Raw genomic sequence first — 20,341 nt, forward strand, 5'->3', positions numbered from 1 at the left:
CTTGATATGAAGCTCCCAGTTACAAAAAAACTTTAGACTGCAAATGGCACATGAGCACTGCTGAGTTGCTGCTGCCCAGGACACTGCAATTTATCCCCATCATGCAGTTTTTAGTTAAGTCCTGCATTAACTGGATATTGCATATGGTTCAGGAGGGAACTGCAGTCAACAGAAGCTACTCCAAACCTTAATTCCAGCGTTTCCCTCTCAAAGAAAGAACATAAACAGATGTGAGGAGCAACCCTTTGTCATACAATGCTGAGTCATTTACTCCTAAGTAAAGCCTATACTCTGTTTAATTTCAAAATGAGCAGCAGGAAAAACAGACCACTGACTCCATGAATAATTCTGCTTTTAATGTAACAAGACTACTGTACAACAAGTGGGAAGCAAATTTACTTAATACAGTTAAAGTAAATATAAAATGTTTAGATATACACACGTGTTTTTACTTATTGGAAAGAAATACATAAAGTTAAAACACAAAAGGTTTTAAAAGCCAGAAGAACACAATCCACTGTTGTGAAAATAGAACAATATTTTCTACTGAATAAAACTGCAACATAATGGCAATGATTTTTTAAACAATTACTTTTAAGCATTTAAGCACAGCTGTCTCTTTCAACTCAAAACCACTGCCTTAAAGTATAACGTGCCTAATTTAACATTATCCCTTAAGGCAAACATTCTACATGTGAAACTGAAGTATTTGCCATTCCTCTTGTTGCAAGCCTGGAATCTCACAGTACATGCATCTACATCTCAGAAATGTACTAGAAAACTATATTTTCATAGGGTAAGTAATGTAGCTTTCCAATTTAAGTGTTACTCAGAGAAAAACGACATGGATTTGCTAGGAGAAACACCTGCTTATCACGTTTTTAATTGTGCCCCAGTTATCAAGGTTAAGAGAAACCACAGATGTTTAGGTGACCTTTTATAAATGTAGCTGAAGAACACCATGAAGCCAGTCTCGTTTTTTCTGAGGCTCAGTCATTCCTGTGTCCTTAGGCATTCCACTAAGTAGGGGAAGAAATTCCACTAAGTAGGGGAATAAATAGCTACATACACAACAAGGTGGGGGGTTGTGGGTCTCCTTAGTGAAAGTGTTAGGCAGAGAGAACATAACCCCATAGCAGCTTACAGCCATGGCTCCCATTAGAGTACATGAGCTTTTAATCAGAAGTTTGCACTTTTACAGAAAGCTGCACTGCTTTTGTTTTGGAGGTGGACTACTCAAAGTGGTGGGGTTTTAAGCTACACTGCAAAACAAAGTATTTAATCAAAATTTAATACGTTCTGATCAAAGTGCGTCTGGACGTGCCTCTCAAAGCCTTGCTGGTCGTAGTCGGGCGGGAACTGCTCGCTGCACATGGGACAAACCTTCCAGTGGCTCTCAACGTGCTCCTCAAACTTGCTCTGGTCGTAGTTTGGGGGAAACATCACATCACAGAGAGGGCATTTCTTGTGCACATCAAAACTTCAGGAGAAGGTGGAGAGAAAGCAAAAAGGGAACAGTTTATTTCTATTTATTCTGTTAATGCAAACTAAAAGCAGGATCTCGCTGCCACTGACATTCAGAACTTTACTACTAACTTAAATTTGAGTGGACTTTGTATCCAAGTATCACCCAGTTCATTTCAATGTTTTTGCCAAAAGCACTCAATACAGTCAGAGTAGTTTTACACACAAATTCCAAAATAACCTGGCATTTTAAAAGCAACATAATTTTGACCTTACTCCAGCTACCACTGAATACAAATCTATTGAATGCCTTAATGGCCAAACAGTTTCATGGGAAACCACTCTCTCTGCTCATAAATGCTTGCTCTTAGCAAACATAACACTTTATAAAAGCTCTAAACTTAGGTTCACAATTAGGTTGGCAAGAGAAGGGAAAAAAACAAAAGTTATTCATTCATTTTACTAAAAAAATTGTCCAAATTCCATCAAAGGTATAGCATGAACAGCCTGCCCAGTCTCACGGCATATTCTCTGCCAGTTAATTGTAAACCAAACATTCATTGAAAATGCTCCGTAGCTTTTCACCTCCACCCCCACCCTTGAGCAGTTCTACAGAAACCTCTCCATGCCCTTAAAGACCAATAAAAGATAACATCTACCTGGAATCAAAGCAGAAGCCTGTGCCCCGCTCACGCAAGAGAAGACTTGGAGGATCAGGAGCAGAAGGTACAGTGTTGTCATCATCCTATTGAAAAGAGAAAGTATTTTAAAGAATAACCCCTACAAACAGCTTTTTTTCCTCCTCAATATGCATTTTTGTTATCAAACACAAACCTAGATGAAATTACCCTTCACTCTCTAATTTCTGCAGCAGAAGTTTAACTTTTGTACATCTTGGCTCTATTACACAATTCAATAATAGAGCACAAAACAGAGTAATTTCAAGGTGGAAATACAGGTACATTCCAAGATTTTTTGGAACTCCAACTCCTACTTCATTTTCTGTTTTTTTTTTTATCTCAAAGATGCCTTACAAACAAGGGCTAGGAATTATTTAGCTGATCTACAAAAAACGATGTGCAAAGGAGCACATTTAACAGCACACAGGCTGTGTTTTATACAAATAACTCATATGCAAACATATTTCAGTTTTAGGCTAACATACTTTTCCTTTAGAAAGGGTTAATGGAAACAGGGAAGGATGGGAAAATTTCCTCAGTATTCTTCTTCTGACAACACCTGCTTAGTTTCAACCATTTAACACTTCCATTAAGCAGGCAGCGGGGCCTGCTATGACAAGATGCTGGCAACAAACATAATCTTGCAGTCTGTTGGCTTTGCACCTGCAGTGAAGAGGGCATATGAGTTTTAAAACATAAGTTGTTGCTTTAGTCCTGAAGGCGACAGGATGGATGTATTAAGAAGGGAAAACTATTTTGTTTAAAGTACTCTCATGCTGCAATGCTACAGCTTGTACAAAAACTCAACGAATTTGCTGAATGCCAGACTGAAGCACACCAGGACTTAACCAAGAAAATTCCCGTGCATCTTCCATCAGTAAAACAGTTCCACTACAAACACTGGTCACATTAACACTTAAGCCTTAGTTAATATCTTCAGTATAACCCCTTCCCCCCCTTCCCCCCCGCTTTTTTTTTAAAGGCATTTGGCTTACTGCTGGTCACTTGGTAAGATAAAATTGTTTATAGCTTTTGCCCTCTCTCAGCTTCTGGCAAGTGTGGTACCCTACCACATACAAATGTAACATTCCTCCTTGTTCCTTTTTGAGAAACATCTGAAAAAGAGGACGATGCTTTCCTCTGCACAGGCACACCTGCACTGTCCTATATAGCTGCCCTGCAAGAACTCTCTTCAACAAAAGGCAAGCACATGTAAAAGCCTTTGGAATGTCCTAAAACTACAGCTTTCTCGTGGCCCAGTTCCCCTAATTTTGAAATTCATACTCTGTGTTCCTTACAGCAGCTTCTGACCCAGGCCCTGTACAAGAATGTCAATACTAAGTATGTACTGCTACGATACAGAACGTCTGTCTCTTCAGTGTACTTTTGCTCTTGGCCAAGTACAGGGAGCAGTTCTTAACCTTTTGAGATGCTTAACCCACACAAGAAGAATGCAAATGTCTCTGTGTTGAGCTGACCTCACAGAGATGTTAGAGAGATTACTGTGTAACCACGGCATGGTCAAACAGGAACCATGAGAACTTTATCTCAGTCTGAGAGGACTTCCCAGCCATTCTAATTACAAGTTACAGTAAACACTATACAGTCACCATGAACTAAAAATTCTCACGCAGCACCCTGGGGTAACTCGGAAACTCTGGAAATCAGAGAAGGTGCCATTGTACTGGACTCCAACAGCTATCTATTTCTGTTATTTCTAATGGACAAACCTCTTAAATGTTCCATGTAAAACAGAGCACCTTGTGGGGAGAAGACAGATCCTCACAGTTCACGTGGTTCTCATCTTGGTTCACAGCCACTTAGTGCCCAGTATCATCCAGAAATCCATTCTTTATTCTTATAAACAAGGTTACACATGCTTTTCAATCTGGCATTTAAACACCCATCACTCTCCCCTGGGAAAAGGAACCATTCCTGACAGCTCAAAAGACAAACTGAGGTGGTTTCTGAAGCTGCTTTACAGAGAGTATGACAACAATTGCTGGGACACCAAGCCTCAGTGCCTCAGCGGCTCTTGCCTATGCTGTATGTTAAGCAAAGGCACCAGTTTACTTTGATACCACGTGGTTTGATGAAAGCCCACACTCCATTAAACAGATTAACCTGCTCTTTATGTAGATCCAAAGCCACCTTTCTTGCAGTTCAGACTGATGACCAGAGACATGGACATGGCTGGACATTCTTAGAGAGCTTTACAGTGCCCTGCAGTGATACAACACAGCGGATACACGGTCTCAGGTCCTCAGGAAAGAAGACTGATACCATGGACTGACAGGCTGGCATCATGGTCCTGTAGCAGAACAAGTGCCAGGCCTCCTGAACTCAGAAATCTGAATAATTAGGTGAACAAATTATAAAGGATGTCTTTAACATCATGACTTAACTATTCTCATTGGACTGTACCTCTGGCTCTTTAAAAAACTGCTACAATGAGCTCCACAGATTAAGGGAATCATTAAGATAAATACAGTATTACACACTAAAGCATGGGGAAAAAAAGGGGGTTTGCCACTAGGGGAAGAAGGGAAAGCCAGACATGAAACTGTCAGAAGTAAGTGCAACTCCTTTAGTTTTATGGAAACCAACCAGATCTGTCTTAAGTATTGCTTTCATAATCACAGCTGTAAGCAGTTCTAGGACTGTCAAACAGAAAGTAGAAAGCTGTGTGACACAGTACAAAATCCCATCCCCAAGCACTCGAAATCATTTTGACATGCAGAAGTAAGGAACCAATGCCCATCCTAGGCCTTAAACAACATATGAACAGACACAGAGCCGACATGCAGTGCAGGTGCACTGGAAAGAAGGGCACACAGATTTTATTTTTGTAATTCAGCTCTGCTGTGGGAGTAAAATCAAACTTACTCCTCTAGGCCTCTCAACCTCCCTGCAAGCAGTCTGCTCTCCCAAGAGACACCTGGATACCAACTGCTCCTTTCATATCCTCCCTATGCAAAAGATAGTAATTGGCTGTCAGGGTCAGATCAGACTAATAATGCATTGGGGGGGGGGGTTGCTAGGAGAAAGGCCATTTTGGAGTTACGTGCAAAAATATCCTGACCTGGTGCTCAGGTGCCAAGAGTTACTTTCTCCATCCCCCACAAATTTACTGTGACTAAAACACTGTTTAATAGTCTCAGGATAGTTATTCTGGGCTTGCTGCCAACTGTAATCAGGACTGCATTTCTAAAACTCATACTCTAGTATATTACATATATATGCTTTGTTTATGGATCTGTCCCTCTACCACTAGAAGTTCTTTGCTCCCAACAATTCCATTTCGGTCAACTACAAGACCATGAGCAAATGGAAAGTTGGTGTTGAGTAGATGACAGCAGGAACTTGTGTGGCAAGTCAGCCACTCCACACAAAATCACCCCTGTGCACATGCTCAGCTGGCACTATTAACACAGACCAGTTTATCCCTTTCAGAAATCACAGTTTAATTAGCCTATGAGTTCCAAAAGTCAAAGCTACAAAAATCCTGTCAAGTCCTCCCAGTCATACAAAACTGAAGGGTTTTTATGACAACCAAAGACATAGAAGTGCCCATTTCTAAGGAACCAAGTTTTGGGAGAAACCAAACGGGAATGCAACAGCACAAAAATTCAGAGGCATTTGAGTATCTTGTGTTGTATTAGTTTAAGAAATTAATGTAGTGTGGGTGTTGTAGTCACTTCCACCTCTTCATGACTGTTTTGGTAGTGGTTCACCTATGATGATGAACATGTCTACTTTATTTATCTAAGATAACAGACCTTTTAGCCATGAAGACATGGAAGTGACTGCAACACCCTTAATTTCTTAGCCAATATAATGTGTAGTAATAGGAATGTGGACAGGAGGACAGCAGAAGTCCACACAATGGTAGTATTTTAAACAAAGCAGCAATCCTACCAGTCCTTTTCTTCTGGGAGGGAATCCTTCTCCAGCAAAAGGATCTACATCATGCTGGTTGAAAAAATGCAGAGAACTACATCTTAAATACCTTATTTCAAAAATCAGTCCAAGAAATGGCAATCCCCTCATATTTATCATTTTATATTCGCTGTTTCTTCTGCACAAACAACAGACTTTTCTTTATAATGGATCACTTATATATGTGGAAGCTTTTCATTATTTATTTACATCCTACCTCAGAACTGTTTTATCTTTGGCACATTGCTAAGTCTCCCTAGAAAGATTCCTGCAGCTCCTCATTTCCATATAAATTTCTACACTATACATACAGTCTATCTGGGTGAGGAACAAGCAACTGATTCTCAACTGCAAATAAAAAATAAAGATACAAGTTATTTGATTTAAAGGCACCTTTTCTCAAGCTGAACTTTATTTAATCCTGTTATATTCCACCTCATTACAAAAATCCAAGCTGTGTCTGCAAATGAGCACAAGACTCTAGCACTGTTTCTCTTGGGTTTGCAAGAGGGCAAAGCACATAGATCAGAGAGAACACCCAGCTAATTAAACTGCAGCAGATGACTAAAGAAGAGAAGAGCTTGTCAGATGTAATAGCTACGTCAAGAATGATCAGATTAAATATGCAAAATGTGAAGTAAAGGTGGAGACAGCATTAAGCTCACATTCGAGATCTTGAACAGGCTGCAAAAGCTCTGACAGTTTCTCTAATTATTCACAGTAATGGACATTGGGAGCAAAAGGTAGGAGGGAGAAATACATTTTTCTCCATTATAGGTGTTGAGCACCAGGGCTAAAATCATGCCTGTCTGAACACTGATCAGTTTCTGCAAAGGTTAATAGCAATTAAATGTGGCAAACTAGACTAAATGAGAAACAGGTCATGATACCACTGTACTTGCAAAGAGCACAATACTTTGCAGAAAGCTATTTCTTGTTTAATATTTTTGAAGGTGCAAGAGTACCTGGAATAAGAAAGAGTAATAGACCTGTTCCTGTTCAAATGAAGACATACAGTCCAATTTATTACAGAAGCCAATTTTTCACACCAGAATGTGCAAGTTAACTGTACTAAAAAGAAAAGTTAACCAGAAACTGGAAACATACACAGCCCAAAGAAAAATCCATGGAAATGTATCTCTTTCAGTTTAATCAGCTTGAGGCAACAGTCAATTAAGCTCTTCCAAATACATATCCAATAGCAAAGAGCATTCAAAATGGAAATTAATAAATGTAGATTTGCAGAAGACAGAAAAAAGATTAACAGATTAGAATAATGTATCTAGTAGGATACAAATTGACAGTCAGCACTTAACTGAAAACACTGGTATCTGAATCCTACATGCTTTTATTTGTTCTGTTCCACTTTAGTTCCTACATTCCTATTAAAAAATGAGTGAGATGTGGCTACATTTTGAGATCTCATTCTACCACACAGGAGAGAAAAATCATGAGTCGAGATTACTTGACTTTTTTTACTTTAGTACTTTAAAAGGTTAAGAAGCTACTGTTCTAATACCAAACCAAGCTGTCAGTAACTCAAGAGATTAGGGGAACAAGTATATTATCATCAATAGAGTTTTCCCCTTCACAGGAAGGAAAAAATATTTTTCAGGGTGAAGAAAAAACAACTCCAAATTTTCATAACAATGAATCATGCTTGTCAGATACAGGAAACCTATGTGAAACTGTCAGTAACTCATCAGTAAATGTATCAAGGAAAATAAATAACAAAAAGGGTAACTTGCATTGCTATCCTCAGGATCTTCTAAACCATCAGGCCGACTGAGATTGCGTGAAGGCTGGCTACACACTACGTCATCTTCTAGCTCCCAAAAGGAACTTCTAACAGGTGGTCTTTGGATCTCATCAGGATTAAAAGCGCCATCTGCTCCATCTGAAGAAAAATTAATTAGGACATCTTTGTTCAGTAGACTGTATTTTGAGATTACAGATGTGCTACTTTACCTTTAAAAATCAAGAGTTAAACACATTTTTGGTTTAGATAATATAAAACAATAGGAGAGAATCCGCTTCTTCCAAAGGTGTTTAAAACTTTGTTTACCTTACTGATTCGCATCATAAAATAAAGGCCTTTTACTGAAGTTCGTCAGTCAGAAAAGGCTCTGTAAACCCGTCTGAAGACTGTTGATACTTAACTTGCATTAAATGAGGCATTGCTTTTGAAATAGCGAGGGAAAAATTATATTGGGGGTGTGAAATTTATTTACCTCTTCTTTCCTGAATTGCATAAGGGTTTCCATATTGCAACACTGGTAGTCTACTTGGCACTGCAGGAACTGGTCCATTTTCCTCTGAATATGGGTTGCGAAAATGTAATGTCTGCTGTGAAGCCTGTCCTTCCATCATCCTTCCAGCTTGATCTCCTGGTGTCCTGCCAAGTTCCTAAATAATACAAAGTTCATAGTGTAGTTAAACCTATGGAGTCCTAGCAAAATCTGAAATGTTTACGAAAATCTGCTAACCTTCCTACTGTCTTTTCATTTTGGTCTTATGCCAAGTATACCATTAATACCAAAAGCAGTCAATGAAGAAAACAAAATACAAAGAAGAGATTTTAAAGGGATATTATTTTTTCTTGGTTTGTTGTCAGTTCTAATTACATAAACAGAACTGCCACGTTTCTCAAGTGTTTGCATCCTTTTTACAATGAAGAAAAATTAGCTAAATCAGTAAAAATGGGTAGATTAACAATAAAAACTAAAGATGATGTACAGTGAGAAAAGTTTCTAGAAGTTTAAAAAGAAAGTAATTTTTTTTTTTCGTATCATACCATACCATCCAAAAATGTAGCATTTTTGTATGTGGAGCACATCTTTGTACATACTGGACATAATTCCATATGGAATTTTGTCAACTTTACAAACTATTAAGGGGTTTTGTAACTTATAAACCATTAAAACTCCAAGCCAGTATAGATCTTAAAAGACTAATTAAGGTGACCTCAGTGTGGTCAATGCATCAGCTGTAATTTATCCCAATAAAAATCTTTCTCATCCTTCCATTCAACAAAGTGGGTTAAGGAATAGAGAGCAGTATGCCATAAATATCAAAAGGATTATGCCATTTAAATTCAGAACCAAGCAAAAAATTCTGAGATAAATATGAAAACAATAATTTAGGAATAGGGACTGTTATGGGAGACATGCTTTCCAGTAATGTTCTTTCTGATTAGTATTTTCTTCTGGGTTCTCTGGGTTCATGTTTAGTATTTGCTGATGTGATGCTAATAAAACCTTCCAAAACTGAAGTGTGTCTTTTCCCCGAAAGACTTTAAATTGAAACTTAAAACCAAAGCTTCAATTACCAGTTCAACTCCATGAGAATTAAAAGTCTGTTTAAAAAAGGAACAATTTAGTATTTTCTTTCTTGCAAACAAGTGAACTTCAGATCAACCTCTTGAACAGAAAAATGCAAAAATCAAGTACCAATAACTACTCTGAAAACAAAGCACTACTCAAATGCAAAGAGACTTCATATAACAGATGGCATTCCTCCTGATGTGGGTTTTGTAAAGAACATGTTATTCTATTCCATCTGGGTGGAGCAGAATTGCTTATCTTTGCCCAAATGGGTCAGTGTCGCTTATCAAATGGTGGAGTGCTACTTATCTCTCTTCATTGTTTCACTACTCCCATGGGGATATCTTCTGCTAATGGACCATTAAGAGCTCACCAATGACATGACACATTACTTCGCACTATTATAAGATGCTCCACACAGAGAAGAGGAGCCAAACCATCTTAACTTAGATAAAAAAGAGCAACAGTGCCACTAGGTATCCAGTCTTCCACCGGATCCCTGGAGGAAGACTGGACCCATCTCACCATTACTGGACCCTTTTTCTTCAACAGGACCATCTCTACTCCGACAGAACCACATCTGCCACTCCAAGAGGGCTTACTTTGGACTGCTTCCAACACCCTGACCAACAGGGTGTCAGGTTGTATTTCTGACTCTGTCAGGGTTTTCTAGGATTTCTTGTTTGTTTGTTTGCTTGCTTATTCTTCTGTACTACAACATCTGTATTTTTATATCTCTAGTAAAGACCTGCTATACCTATTCTCAAAATCTTTGCCTGAGAGCCTTTTAATTGCAAATTTATAATAATTTGGAAAAGGGAGGAGGGGCTTACATTTCAAGGGAGACTCCAACCCTCCCTGGTAGATACCTGTCTATCTAAACCAAGACACCTCCTCTACATACAATATAAAGCTATGCCAGTGTTACTTTAGATTTATAAACTAAAAGGAAAATGTGATTAAAATAGGTAAGATTAAGAACCTACGACTGTATGTTTTAGTGAGTGTGAAATGTAAGTAATTTATCTTTACTCAATACAAAGCAGGAACAATTAATTAGCAATGAAATCAAGATTTTCCTTTTTAAAACCAATTTCTTCTGCAATACAGAAGCAGTTTAAAATGAGAGGCAGTAGCATTAGTACTTTAATTTTAGCATACAATTAAAACAGAATGTAGATCAACATGACTATAAAAAGGTGGTGCAAAAAAATCTTAGCCAGAAGCTGGATAGCTAGGGTGGAGACTGATTTAAAAAAAAAAAAAAAAAAAAAAAAAAATCTATCTAAGCATGTAAATAAACGAGAAATAAAGTATTTTCATAAGTTTGAGGAGACAGCAAATGAGAATTTTTAGAAAGCTATGCTTGGTGACATTTATAAACAAACACTGATAATGAGTATAAATTGAAATGCTGTTTACTACTACTCTATGCTTAATCTTTTAAATCATGGGTCCAGTCTAGCAAGGCACTTTGATTCTTCTTTGTAATGTAAATACCTATAAATCTAGTAGAAAAAGTTCCAAGCTTTTATAAGCTTCATACATTATTATTATTATTACAGCTGATGTTCTTATATGTGGTGTTTAAAATTACTTCCTCCATCTAAACTAGCCTCACTAAAACTCAAACTTTGATTTCTTTTGAACTAGAAAAATATGCGAGATCTATAAAAAAATATATCCTTCGCTTTAAAAGAAGATAAATTAAATACCAACTACTTGATAATCTAGAATTTTACAAAAAATTAACTAGCTTAATCTGAAAGTTTAGTTTTGCTTCAGTTTATTAGTATTAAAATGCCTATTATTACTAAGTATCTCTCCATACTGGAATTATAAAGTAATCAAATAAAGTTTCAAAGAAAAATCCCAACTTTGCACAATACCATGCAATACTATCTGAATGTAATAAAGACTTTTTTATTTCACTTCTCAGTAAAATTTGGCTTTGATTAATTGCCATATAATACTTCTAATTAGCATTAATATTTCAGAATGTGTGACAATACCTTCTCACTGGTAAAGAGTTCCAACTGTGACGCCAGTTCCTTTATTCGTCTCTCTTTTTCTGCCAGCTGAATCTACATGAACAGAAGATTAAGATTCTTGTAATAGTGAATGGAAACTATTTCCCTGCATGTTACATCATGAAAACAAAGTTCCCTGATGAAGTTAATCTTCCTGAAAATACTTTTGTCTACTAGAGTTACACACAACACACAGCGTTACTATAAATCCAACCCAACAAAACTTATTCTCGCATAGTTATTCTCACAAAGTTTAAACTTATTCTCACTAAGTTTTATCTGCTGGGTAACAGCAGTTCATTAGCAGCCTCTTCTTGTCAGTTTCCACTGAACAGTTGTGGAATGACAAAATTCTATGTTAAAAACAAGGAGTACTATCAGTGTCACCAATGGCAGGAGGGGCACCACTGCCCAGACACAGTTGAAGGTTTGCAAGCCTCATCTCATTATTTCTGAAGAAATCTCTTGGCATTTCATATGTCCCACCACAGAACTTGAGAGAACCAAAAGCTACTCCTGCCTCAAAGGCACTTAATTTGTTTCACAAACATCTACCTTGTGTCTCTATTGGGTGCTCTGGGAGGAGGTACAACTGAGACATTACACAATTCTTCCTGCCTTCAAAATGATGATTTAAATAATCTCTCACTACAAAGGACAATTTCATTTGTATTCTGGTTCCTTTAGAGACTGCCTCTTCCCCTGTTTTTCCAATACCTAGTGGTTGGCGTAACTGCTTATCAATTTTTTTCAATTCTGAAATTCCTCCTCCTAGTTTAGGTCAATGGAACAAAATCTCCTGACTGGGAAGAAAAGCTCACTTTTTCTCTACCACCCGCACTCTCCTGAATTACAGCAATTTTTTAACTCCAGTCAAAATGCTTTCAATTGTGGAACCAATTATTTATTACACCAGCTGATGATAAGTTAAACTTATTTCACATTAAATTACGCATGGCAACTGATCACTTTAATTAGTAAAATAAACTGGGAAAGACTCATGCATTTTACAAAATTGAAATTGGAGCTTTGGAAAGTGTCAGAAAAAGATGGCCTGTGGAGTAATTTGTCATTTTATAAAGAAAAAGTGCTGTAATTGCTAATAAAAAGGAGTTCCTAGTAGAACTAACAGTCCCAGTTCAGTTAATCATTTTTTATCACAATGGCCAAAAACAGGCAACAGAGTCAACTTTATCACCATTAGACTGAGAACCAGCAGAAAAGCTGGTTTCATGAACATTTGTTGCTCTTATCTCATCCCGACTGACCTAAGAAGCTAATTCAGCATAAGCATTGCTGTCACAGAGCCTCAAAGATTAAGGCCCCTTGTAAGCTAAAGCTGCCCATTATGCTGGACTTTCTGGTGAATGTGTTACATCACTCTACCAAGACTATAGCTGAGATTCTCCAAATTAAAGTCTTGCATGATTTTAAAAATAATGCATCGCTCCTCTCTCTCTCTACTGACTTAGATAAAATGCATTAGACATTACTACACTGGTAATCCAATAGAGAATATGAAGATTTTAGACAAACACACCAGTAAGTCTTCCTGTTAGTATTATAGTAAGCAGCAGGGAATCAGAAATCCCTTGCCCTTTTTTTCCTGTAATACAAGACTACGTCATTTAGGTGTTTGTCTAAATCTGCAGTATTAAAAGACTAATGACCAGATGGTAGCATATCTTAGCAGACCTCTCCTATTTTAAAAGAAGCATTACAAGACTGTATTGTTTCTTCAAGAGCAGAATTTGTATTTTACAGTAAAAATGTATTTAGCGTGCATTCCTTATTAAAGCTCTTCATTACCTGAACTATCAGAAATAAGCAGCCATGTTAAGAAGAGGTAACCATTCATTGTCATAAACAAAACCTGTAACTTACTTTATACTGATCCTCCATTGCAGCCAGCTGTAATTTTATACCCTCATTGATTTTCACTTGTTCTTTCCACTTCAGCTCCAGTTTGGCTAATTCATCAGCATAAACACTGCATTTCATCTTCTCATCCTAAAGTAGTTTATACCACGGCATGAAATATTTACAGTCTAAAGAGATTTTCCCTCCCACCCCCCAAAATGACACTGTGTTAACTCCATGCTTTTAAAACAAGACCATTTACAAATAGCTTCTACAAGCCTGACTCAAGACTTTAAAATGGTCAGGACCACAGAACACTGCATAAAAATGATGTTCAATAGCCATTTCTTTCTGTGAGTTTTCAATAAGATGATATTCCTCTTTAGTTTCAGCTTCATGTTTCTTTGTACCCTAATACGACTAACCATAATTCTTTCAAGTGCCTCACTTCAACAGAAAACGTTTCTCAAGTGACTTTTACAACCTAAGTATCTTTCATCCAGAAGGTCAAAGGCAAAGCTTTCTTCAAAAATTACTATGGAATGAACAGCCAGCAGAAGCCAATGCAGGCTCTCCACGGACAGGGTCATGAGCAGAACTACAGGACAGTTATTACATCCTGGAAAACTCCACTAAAATAGAATAATATCACTGTGATAAATAAAAGAAACAAATTTAAGACAGACAACACTCAGAATTTCTTCAACTGTTCTCAACTTTTTACTAGTGCCACTGATGCAATACTCCATCATCATACACACATCCAAACTGGTTAAATGAAAATCAAGTGTCAACTTTGGTCAAAACAACCAAATAAATGCATTTATGTATGACTGAGCCCAAGGTAATTGGCAGCACCCACGAGTAGGAAAACACTGTAAAAGCCATGACAGGCAGATAGGGAGAAGTTACTTTCCTTTGGACAGTGTACCAGATCAACACTGCCACACTTGTTCCAAACATCAGTTGGCTTACAGCAAACTGCTGTATTTGATTTATAAAAGCAATTACACTTAATGTGAGAATAAAAAGTATTTAAAACCTTAAGCATATGGACATTTGTTTTACTGTATCTTGGCCTTCCTTGTCTGGACCCTCTAAAACCATACATGGTTAAGAGCTGACTGAACAAAAATGTGTTTTCCAACTGTGTATAATCACAGTGCATCACACAAACAAGGAAGGCAACTCAGCTGGGTAGGCCTTGTGGTTTTAAGGCTTAGCACCTCCAGCTGCTTTTTGTTCAGTTTTCTGAAGCAGCTGTTTACTTACTGCCAACATTTGCTTGTATTTCTTATACTTCTCTGTTTTCTCAGCAATCTCTTTATTCATTTCACGCACTTGCTCCTTTACCACGGATTCCGAAACTATGTCAGATGAAATGGGGCTAACTGTGAACATTGAAGAAAAAAACAAAAACATTGATTTTTTTTGTTCCATAAAGTTTGTATAAGAGAGATGACAGCCCAGATTTGAGAGTGCATCAAAAACAGAGTGCTTTATGTTATCCAAACCAGCGACAATCAGCATTATGTGCTATGTAAGATCAGCAACCTTACTGCCATGTCTGTGTTCAGTTCTCTCACACTAAGATCAACATAAATACAGACATATGTAGTACTCTCCCAAGAGAGAAAACAAACTAAACACCAGAATACATATGCTATCATTCTAAATACTCTATTCTTACATAAAAACATGGAAGTACCTCAGCGAACTACTTCATCACACACTATCACTGAGCTTGTTCGGATTTTATGTTTTAAGAAACACCGGAATTTACTTTAGACAGGAGGAAACTGATAGAAATAACAACCTTTGGTCTTTACAGATAGCAAAAATCTGTCAGTTATAAAATAACACAGAAAAAGCTAATCAGCATTTTTTGGCATCTATCAATTTAAACTGAATGATAAAATCACAGAATGGTTTGGGCTGGAAGGGACCTTAAAGATCCTCCAGCTCCAATGCCCCTGCCATGGGCAGGGACACCTTCCATTGCTCAGAACCCCATCCAACCAGGCCTTAAACCCCAGGGGATGGGGCATTTGTAACTCCTTTAGGCTGCCTCACCAGCCTCATAGTGAAGGATTTCTTCTTTAGCTTTAGCCTATTACATATTGAAGTTTTACAGTATCATTTTCGCAATAACTTAATAGTTCGTAATGATTATAAACATTTTCTTATAAACCACTTCTCCTATAATTCATGAAAATAGTCAGTAGACTTGACCTTGCCATCACAAAATCAGAACTTTTCAGCAGATTGATTTTACAGTAGAATATTATAGTGGACAGTCATAACATGACTGCAAAATTACCGTGCTATTATATTCAAAGTAAAAATTTGAGTAAGATTATTTTTTAATAAACTGTTTCTTAGCTTGGCAAAACCATGTCTGTTAACCACGAAGCAGAAATTCCAGAGTTCCATTCTACTGACAATAGTAAATAGCAACTAAACTGATACATGAACTTATTTATGAATGTCACCACTTGGTGAGAGACAAAATAGCTCAATTTTCTCACCTCTAATGAATGCTTTAATTAAAAAGAACAAGTCCACCTACTTTATACTAAGAATACTACTAGCGACTACTTCACATAGACAACATTTCAGTCTTATAAAGACAGACAAAATTTAAGCTGTTGATACCTGGAGATGCAGGCAACTTTTTGCCTGTAAGGACGGCTGTAGGTGTTTCAATGTTAGATGCATCTGTCAGTTTCTGCTGATGCCCTCCAGTTTTCTTTGTGAAAAGAAATTTTGTTTTGGTACTTGATTAAATGAAAACCAAAGCACAAAGTAATGTACCTTGCAAAATGTATCATTTGCTCCAAAATTAGACAGAACTGCTCATTTAAACAGTAAGTAGTAATAAATATACAAAAACATTTAATTCTACTAAGACAGAAATTTCTTCAGACTATAATTTTTATCCTTTTACTTGACGAAGGTCTTTCTCCCTAGAAGGAGTAATTTCTAAGCAAATTATTATAAAAACCTCATTTTCTAGTGAATGAGTTACATTTAAATTCATTAACTTAAATCTAATACTCCATTAGAAAAATAGAGTCTGTATCAGCAATGTCTGCTGGACTTCTGGAGCAAAAGCAATGAAATCTGGCGTTTGCTGTAAGATATACAACATTGCCAAAGATAAAGAAGATTTTTACAGAAAAGCCACAGTTGTTCTGATATGACAACTCATTCACCATTGACCTTCTGGATGAGACTTTTTTATGCAATGCTCTGTGGGTAAGAAAAATACTTAAGTCTGGTTTTCTTAAGAATTCATATTTTTACATCTTGCCATTCTGCATAGGTCTTTTCCCTGTTTGAGCTCCTCTCCAACTCTAATTTTTACAAAATTCTGAAGAACGCTGCTTTCAAATCTGTTTGAAACTGGCTAACAGGTTCAGTTACTAGGTGGCCTAAGACTTGCGTCACCATTAAAAAAGATTCATTTATTTATGAAATAGACCTTGGAAGAGTGATAAGATTACAAAATACATAATCCATACAATTCCATACTGTGTTGTGGATATTTCTTCCCCATTTGGCTTTTAAATCCTACTTCAAGTTCTCTATTTCCCCCACTTTTGGGCTTGGGGTTTTTTGCTGGGCTTTTTTGTGGTGGTACTGGATAGAGGCAATAATTATGGATTTTCCAAGCTTCAGTTTCAAAATTCTTCCTTGAACAGTATAATTCTTTTTAGGTTCATCCAAACTCTACTAGGCTTCTACACCAGCTACTATAAATTCTATGCTTGGTTTGGACAACTACCTAAAATCACAGAAGTAATAGAAGAATGACAGACATAATCATAGAAGAATCATGGAAGTAACTTCACAAATAGGTTTGCGAAAGAAAATGGTACAGAGTCATTCCTTAACACACATTTACATCTTTTTAAAAGCATTGCTTTTCACAGAAAGGAATAAAAACATTGTTGAAATGTTACCAAAAAAGCAAGTGCAATTTATCCCGTTGTACTTACTGCCTGTTCTGTAAACTTGTTTACTTGTTTTTGAAGTTTTTGACATTCTTTGAATTTTTCCTTGTAATGGTCAGCAGCCATTTGTAGACGAAGCTTCAGATCTTCAACTTCTCTGCGCAATTCCTGCTCCACTGCATTTGAAGCTTCCTTAAAAAAAAAAATAGAAACTGTCCTCTCTTTTCTTCAAATATCACTATTTCCCAAAAAGTCTTTTTTTCAATTAAAAAAGCATAATGCTCCATGTGAGTACTGAAGCTCCTATTTTCTTTGTAAGAAAGAAGGGAATAGCACAAGCAGTAGAGCACAGAGAGAAGCAGAACTTCATTCCAAGCAGGATACACTGAGCGACATAAACAGGCACTGGTATAATACCAGTGGCAGGTAAAGGAGTTTCTTATTTTATGGGCTCATTAATGTGTATCTAAATTCCAAATGTATAGGAAAAGTCTGAACACCTTCCAGGGGGTGTTTCAGCTATCCTACAGACAAATATACCCACATAGCAAAAGTGCACAACTATTTCCCTCACACTCACTAGATTTCACCGGGGAGTGGTTCCACTGAGCCACAACACTGATACACAAGCTACACAAACCACATCAGACAACTGGACACGGGCCATGCTCGGATGCTTTCTGGTAACCTGAGGCATTCAATGACTTGCTACTTCTTTCAAGACACATTTCAAAAGACAGTGTATAAAACTGAAACTCTTAGGGAAAAAAACCCATACAATTCTTTGACATTTTAAATATAATAGATCTTTTGAGTGTTGGAACATTCCATTACCATTTTAATTCAGTTCAGCTCAATATATTTTCTTCGAACAGTTACACCATTACAGTAATCCTAGTAGCAAATAAATGCAATATAGTTGCAGTCACTGAAGATCCTCGATAAAGCTCACTTTAATCAAAACGATGAAACGTGTATTAGCTCACTATATTTTTATCCAAGACTAAGGTCAAGACAGTTACCATTACATTGATATTCTTCTACTTATATATACTTAAAGCAAATTAACTTTGATCACAAATACTGGAAGGATTTAAAAGAATTCAGAGAGAATCTATCAATGAGAAAAGAACATTGTAAAATAACCCAAGTTTCTACCAATACATTTTCTTACTTGAATGAATTTTTAATGCTATTGTGGCTCACTTAACAGAATTAAGACAGGGAGAAGATTCAAAATAACATAGAAAAATACTGCATTATTCTGTGAAAATAATGTGGGGAGAAGTAGATGTGAGTATACAGCAGAAACCTCCTTTCTGAACTAACCTCCAGACCAGCTAACATGCATTTGATTTAAAGCAGTATATTGAATGCTGAAAGAGAATTCGATAATTATTTGTACTAAGCATCCAGAAACCTGTTTTATTCCCCATCTTCAGTAAAGATTTTACAAATAGAGATAAACTTCAATACTAAATACTGACAATTTACCTGTTCATTTTTCAAAGCTGTGATTTTTATGAGTTCAGCTAAAGCTTCGGCAAGTTGCTTTTTGAATTTTTCATTTTCCAGACGTGCACTGTGAAGATCTGCCATTGTCTTATCCCGCACATTTACTGCATCACTCAGCTCTTTTGACATTAGAACAGCTTCTTGTTTGCTAGCCTGAATCTGATCTTCAGCTTTCCGAAGCTGCTCTTTCAAAATACTTGCCTCGTCCTAGGAAGGAGAAGACATGCAAGACAATTCATGATTTTTAAATTCAAAGTTTAAATAAAAGTTGGCATAGCGATTAGAAACATCTGAAAGAAAAACCAAGTCTTCCTGGTGGCTTTAGCAAAACTACTAAATCAAGAAGTCAGTACACAAGTACTATTTTCCCCACTTGTCTTCTCTGCCAGCAATGATGTGCAAGTTTATTTCACGATGAAATAAAGGCAAACTATATTTTATAGTGAAATAGTTTCACTATGAAATAGAAGTTTCAATTCTGGATTTTTGTTGGAATTTCAGCTTCAGTTTTAAACATATGACCAAAAAAAGTCTGTTTTCCACATCTCCCTTCTTATCACTGTAGGACTCCAGCATCCAAAGCAAAGTTCTTCCCAGAGAAACACACTGAAGGTAACAAAAGAGCAAGAGGTTTTACAGTGCCTACAACTGGTTGATAGAAAACACTGTAAAGCAGCTTTGGGATGTTTTTCTCACAGCTCTATTTCCCAAGAACTTGCACAAGACGCTTTCCAGAGGGAAGAGAAAACAAATAGTAACAAAGAGCAAGCTGCAGCATGTAGCACTAAGCACACTGGGCAACCCAAGAGCCAACTGACCAACCTGAACTACCAGCCTCTCACTCCTCAGATAAGGCCAAGATTACAAAAAATAATTTTAATTTCTTTTTTTTTAAAGAAGCTACTATATAAAGTAGTCATCACCTCTGGCCTCTCTGATGGCATAATCATCTCTTATTCTTGAGTCCAGCCATAAATTCAGCTATCTCTAGTCCATTATTTGTTAATTCTTTTAATATCACTTAAGTCTAGAGGAATACTAATACATTTTGTAACCATTTATGAAGATGGATAGACAAGTTAATGTCCTGAAGTCCTGTCTCCTAGCTATTTTTACAGCACATGATACATTGGTAACGTATTTCAGTAAATACCTGCAGTTTCACAGTGTGAGATAAAACTATGAATGATCCCACCAGAAACATCAAAAGCACTTTAAGCTTAATAAATTACATAAAGGTTTGGTTGCTTCAGTACTGACACATATCCACTCTCTTCAAAATAAAACAAAGTAGTAATTTAACACATTCAGAAACAAAACAGCAGAAAATAGACTAAACATGTAGTTACATGTAAAGATGTAACTTAAAGCAAGACAGTATGCCCTTTTTAAACTCTATGTCCATTCTCAACAGCACTACTTTTCCACTTAGTTATTATATTCAAAATTCATATTGCTTTAAAACAATTTCTAGTCTTTTGAGATCCAAGTTGCTTTTCAGTGAGAAAACTGGCAGGATACACATGAAAGATGCCTGCATAATCCGACTTTTCCATACTGGCCTCAAAGGTTAT

The 20,341-nt window shown here is 36.8% G+C and overlaps 1 protein-coding gene across 3 annotated transcripts in view; it reads right to left on the reverse strand.

Annotated features, from left to right (window-relative positions):
* Positions 1-335: 335 nt before the first annotated feature.
* TAX1BP1 (Tax1 binding protein 1) overlaps positions 336-20,341 on the reverse strand; it is a 56,192-nt gene continuing 36,186 nt past the window's right edge. For 2 of the 3 annotated variants that reach the window (XM_066195196.1, XM_066195187.1), the window contains 10 exons: positions 18,747-18,974; positions 17,298-17,444; positions 15,952-16,045; positions 14,569-14,687; positions 13,321-13,446; positions 11,419-11,490; positions 8,315-8,489; positions 7,832-7,980; positions 2,124-2,209; positions 336-1,480 (listed from right to left, as the gene is read on the reverse strand). In XM_066195196.1, the coding sequence (XP_066051293.1) occupies positions 1,279-1,480; positions 2,124-2,209; positions 7,832-7,980; positions 8,315-8,489; positions 11,419-11,490; positions 13,321-13,446; positions 14,569-14,687; positions 15,952-16,045; positions 17,298-17,444; positions 18,747-18,974 (1,398 nt within the window). In that variant the 3' untranslated portion in view covers positions 336-1,278. The remainder of the gene's footprint in view (positions 1,481-2,123; positions 2,210-7,831; positions 7,981-8,314; positions 8,490-11,418; positions 11,491-13,320; positions 13,447-14,568; positions 14,688-15,951; positions 16,046-17,297; positions 17,445-18,746; positions 18,975-20,341) is intronic. The other variant, XM_066195204.1, reaches the window with a different exon arrangement.

The sequence above is a fragment of the Chamaea fasciata genome, unplaced genomic scaffold (genome assembly GCF_029207755.1).
Source record: "Chamaea fasciata isolate MVZ Bird 193981 ecotype frontalis unplaced genomic scaffold, bChaFas1.0.hap1 SCAF_1, whole genome shotgun sequence".
NCBI classification, from domain to species: Eukaryota; Metazoa; Chordata; class Aves; order Passeriformes; family Sylviidae; genus Chamaea; species Chamaea fasciata.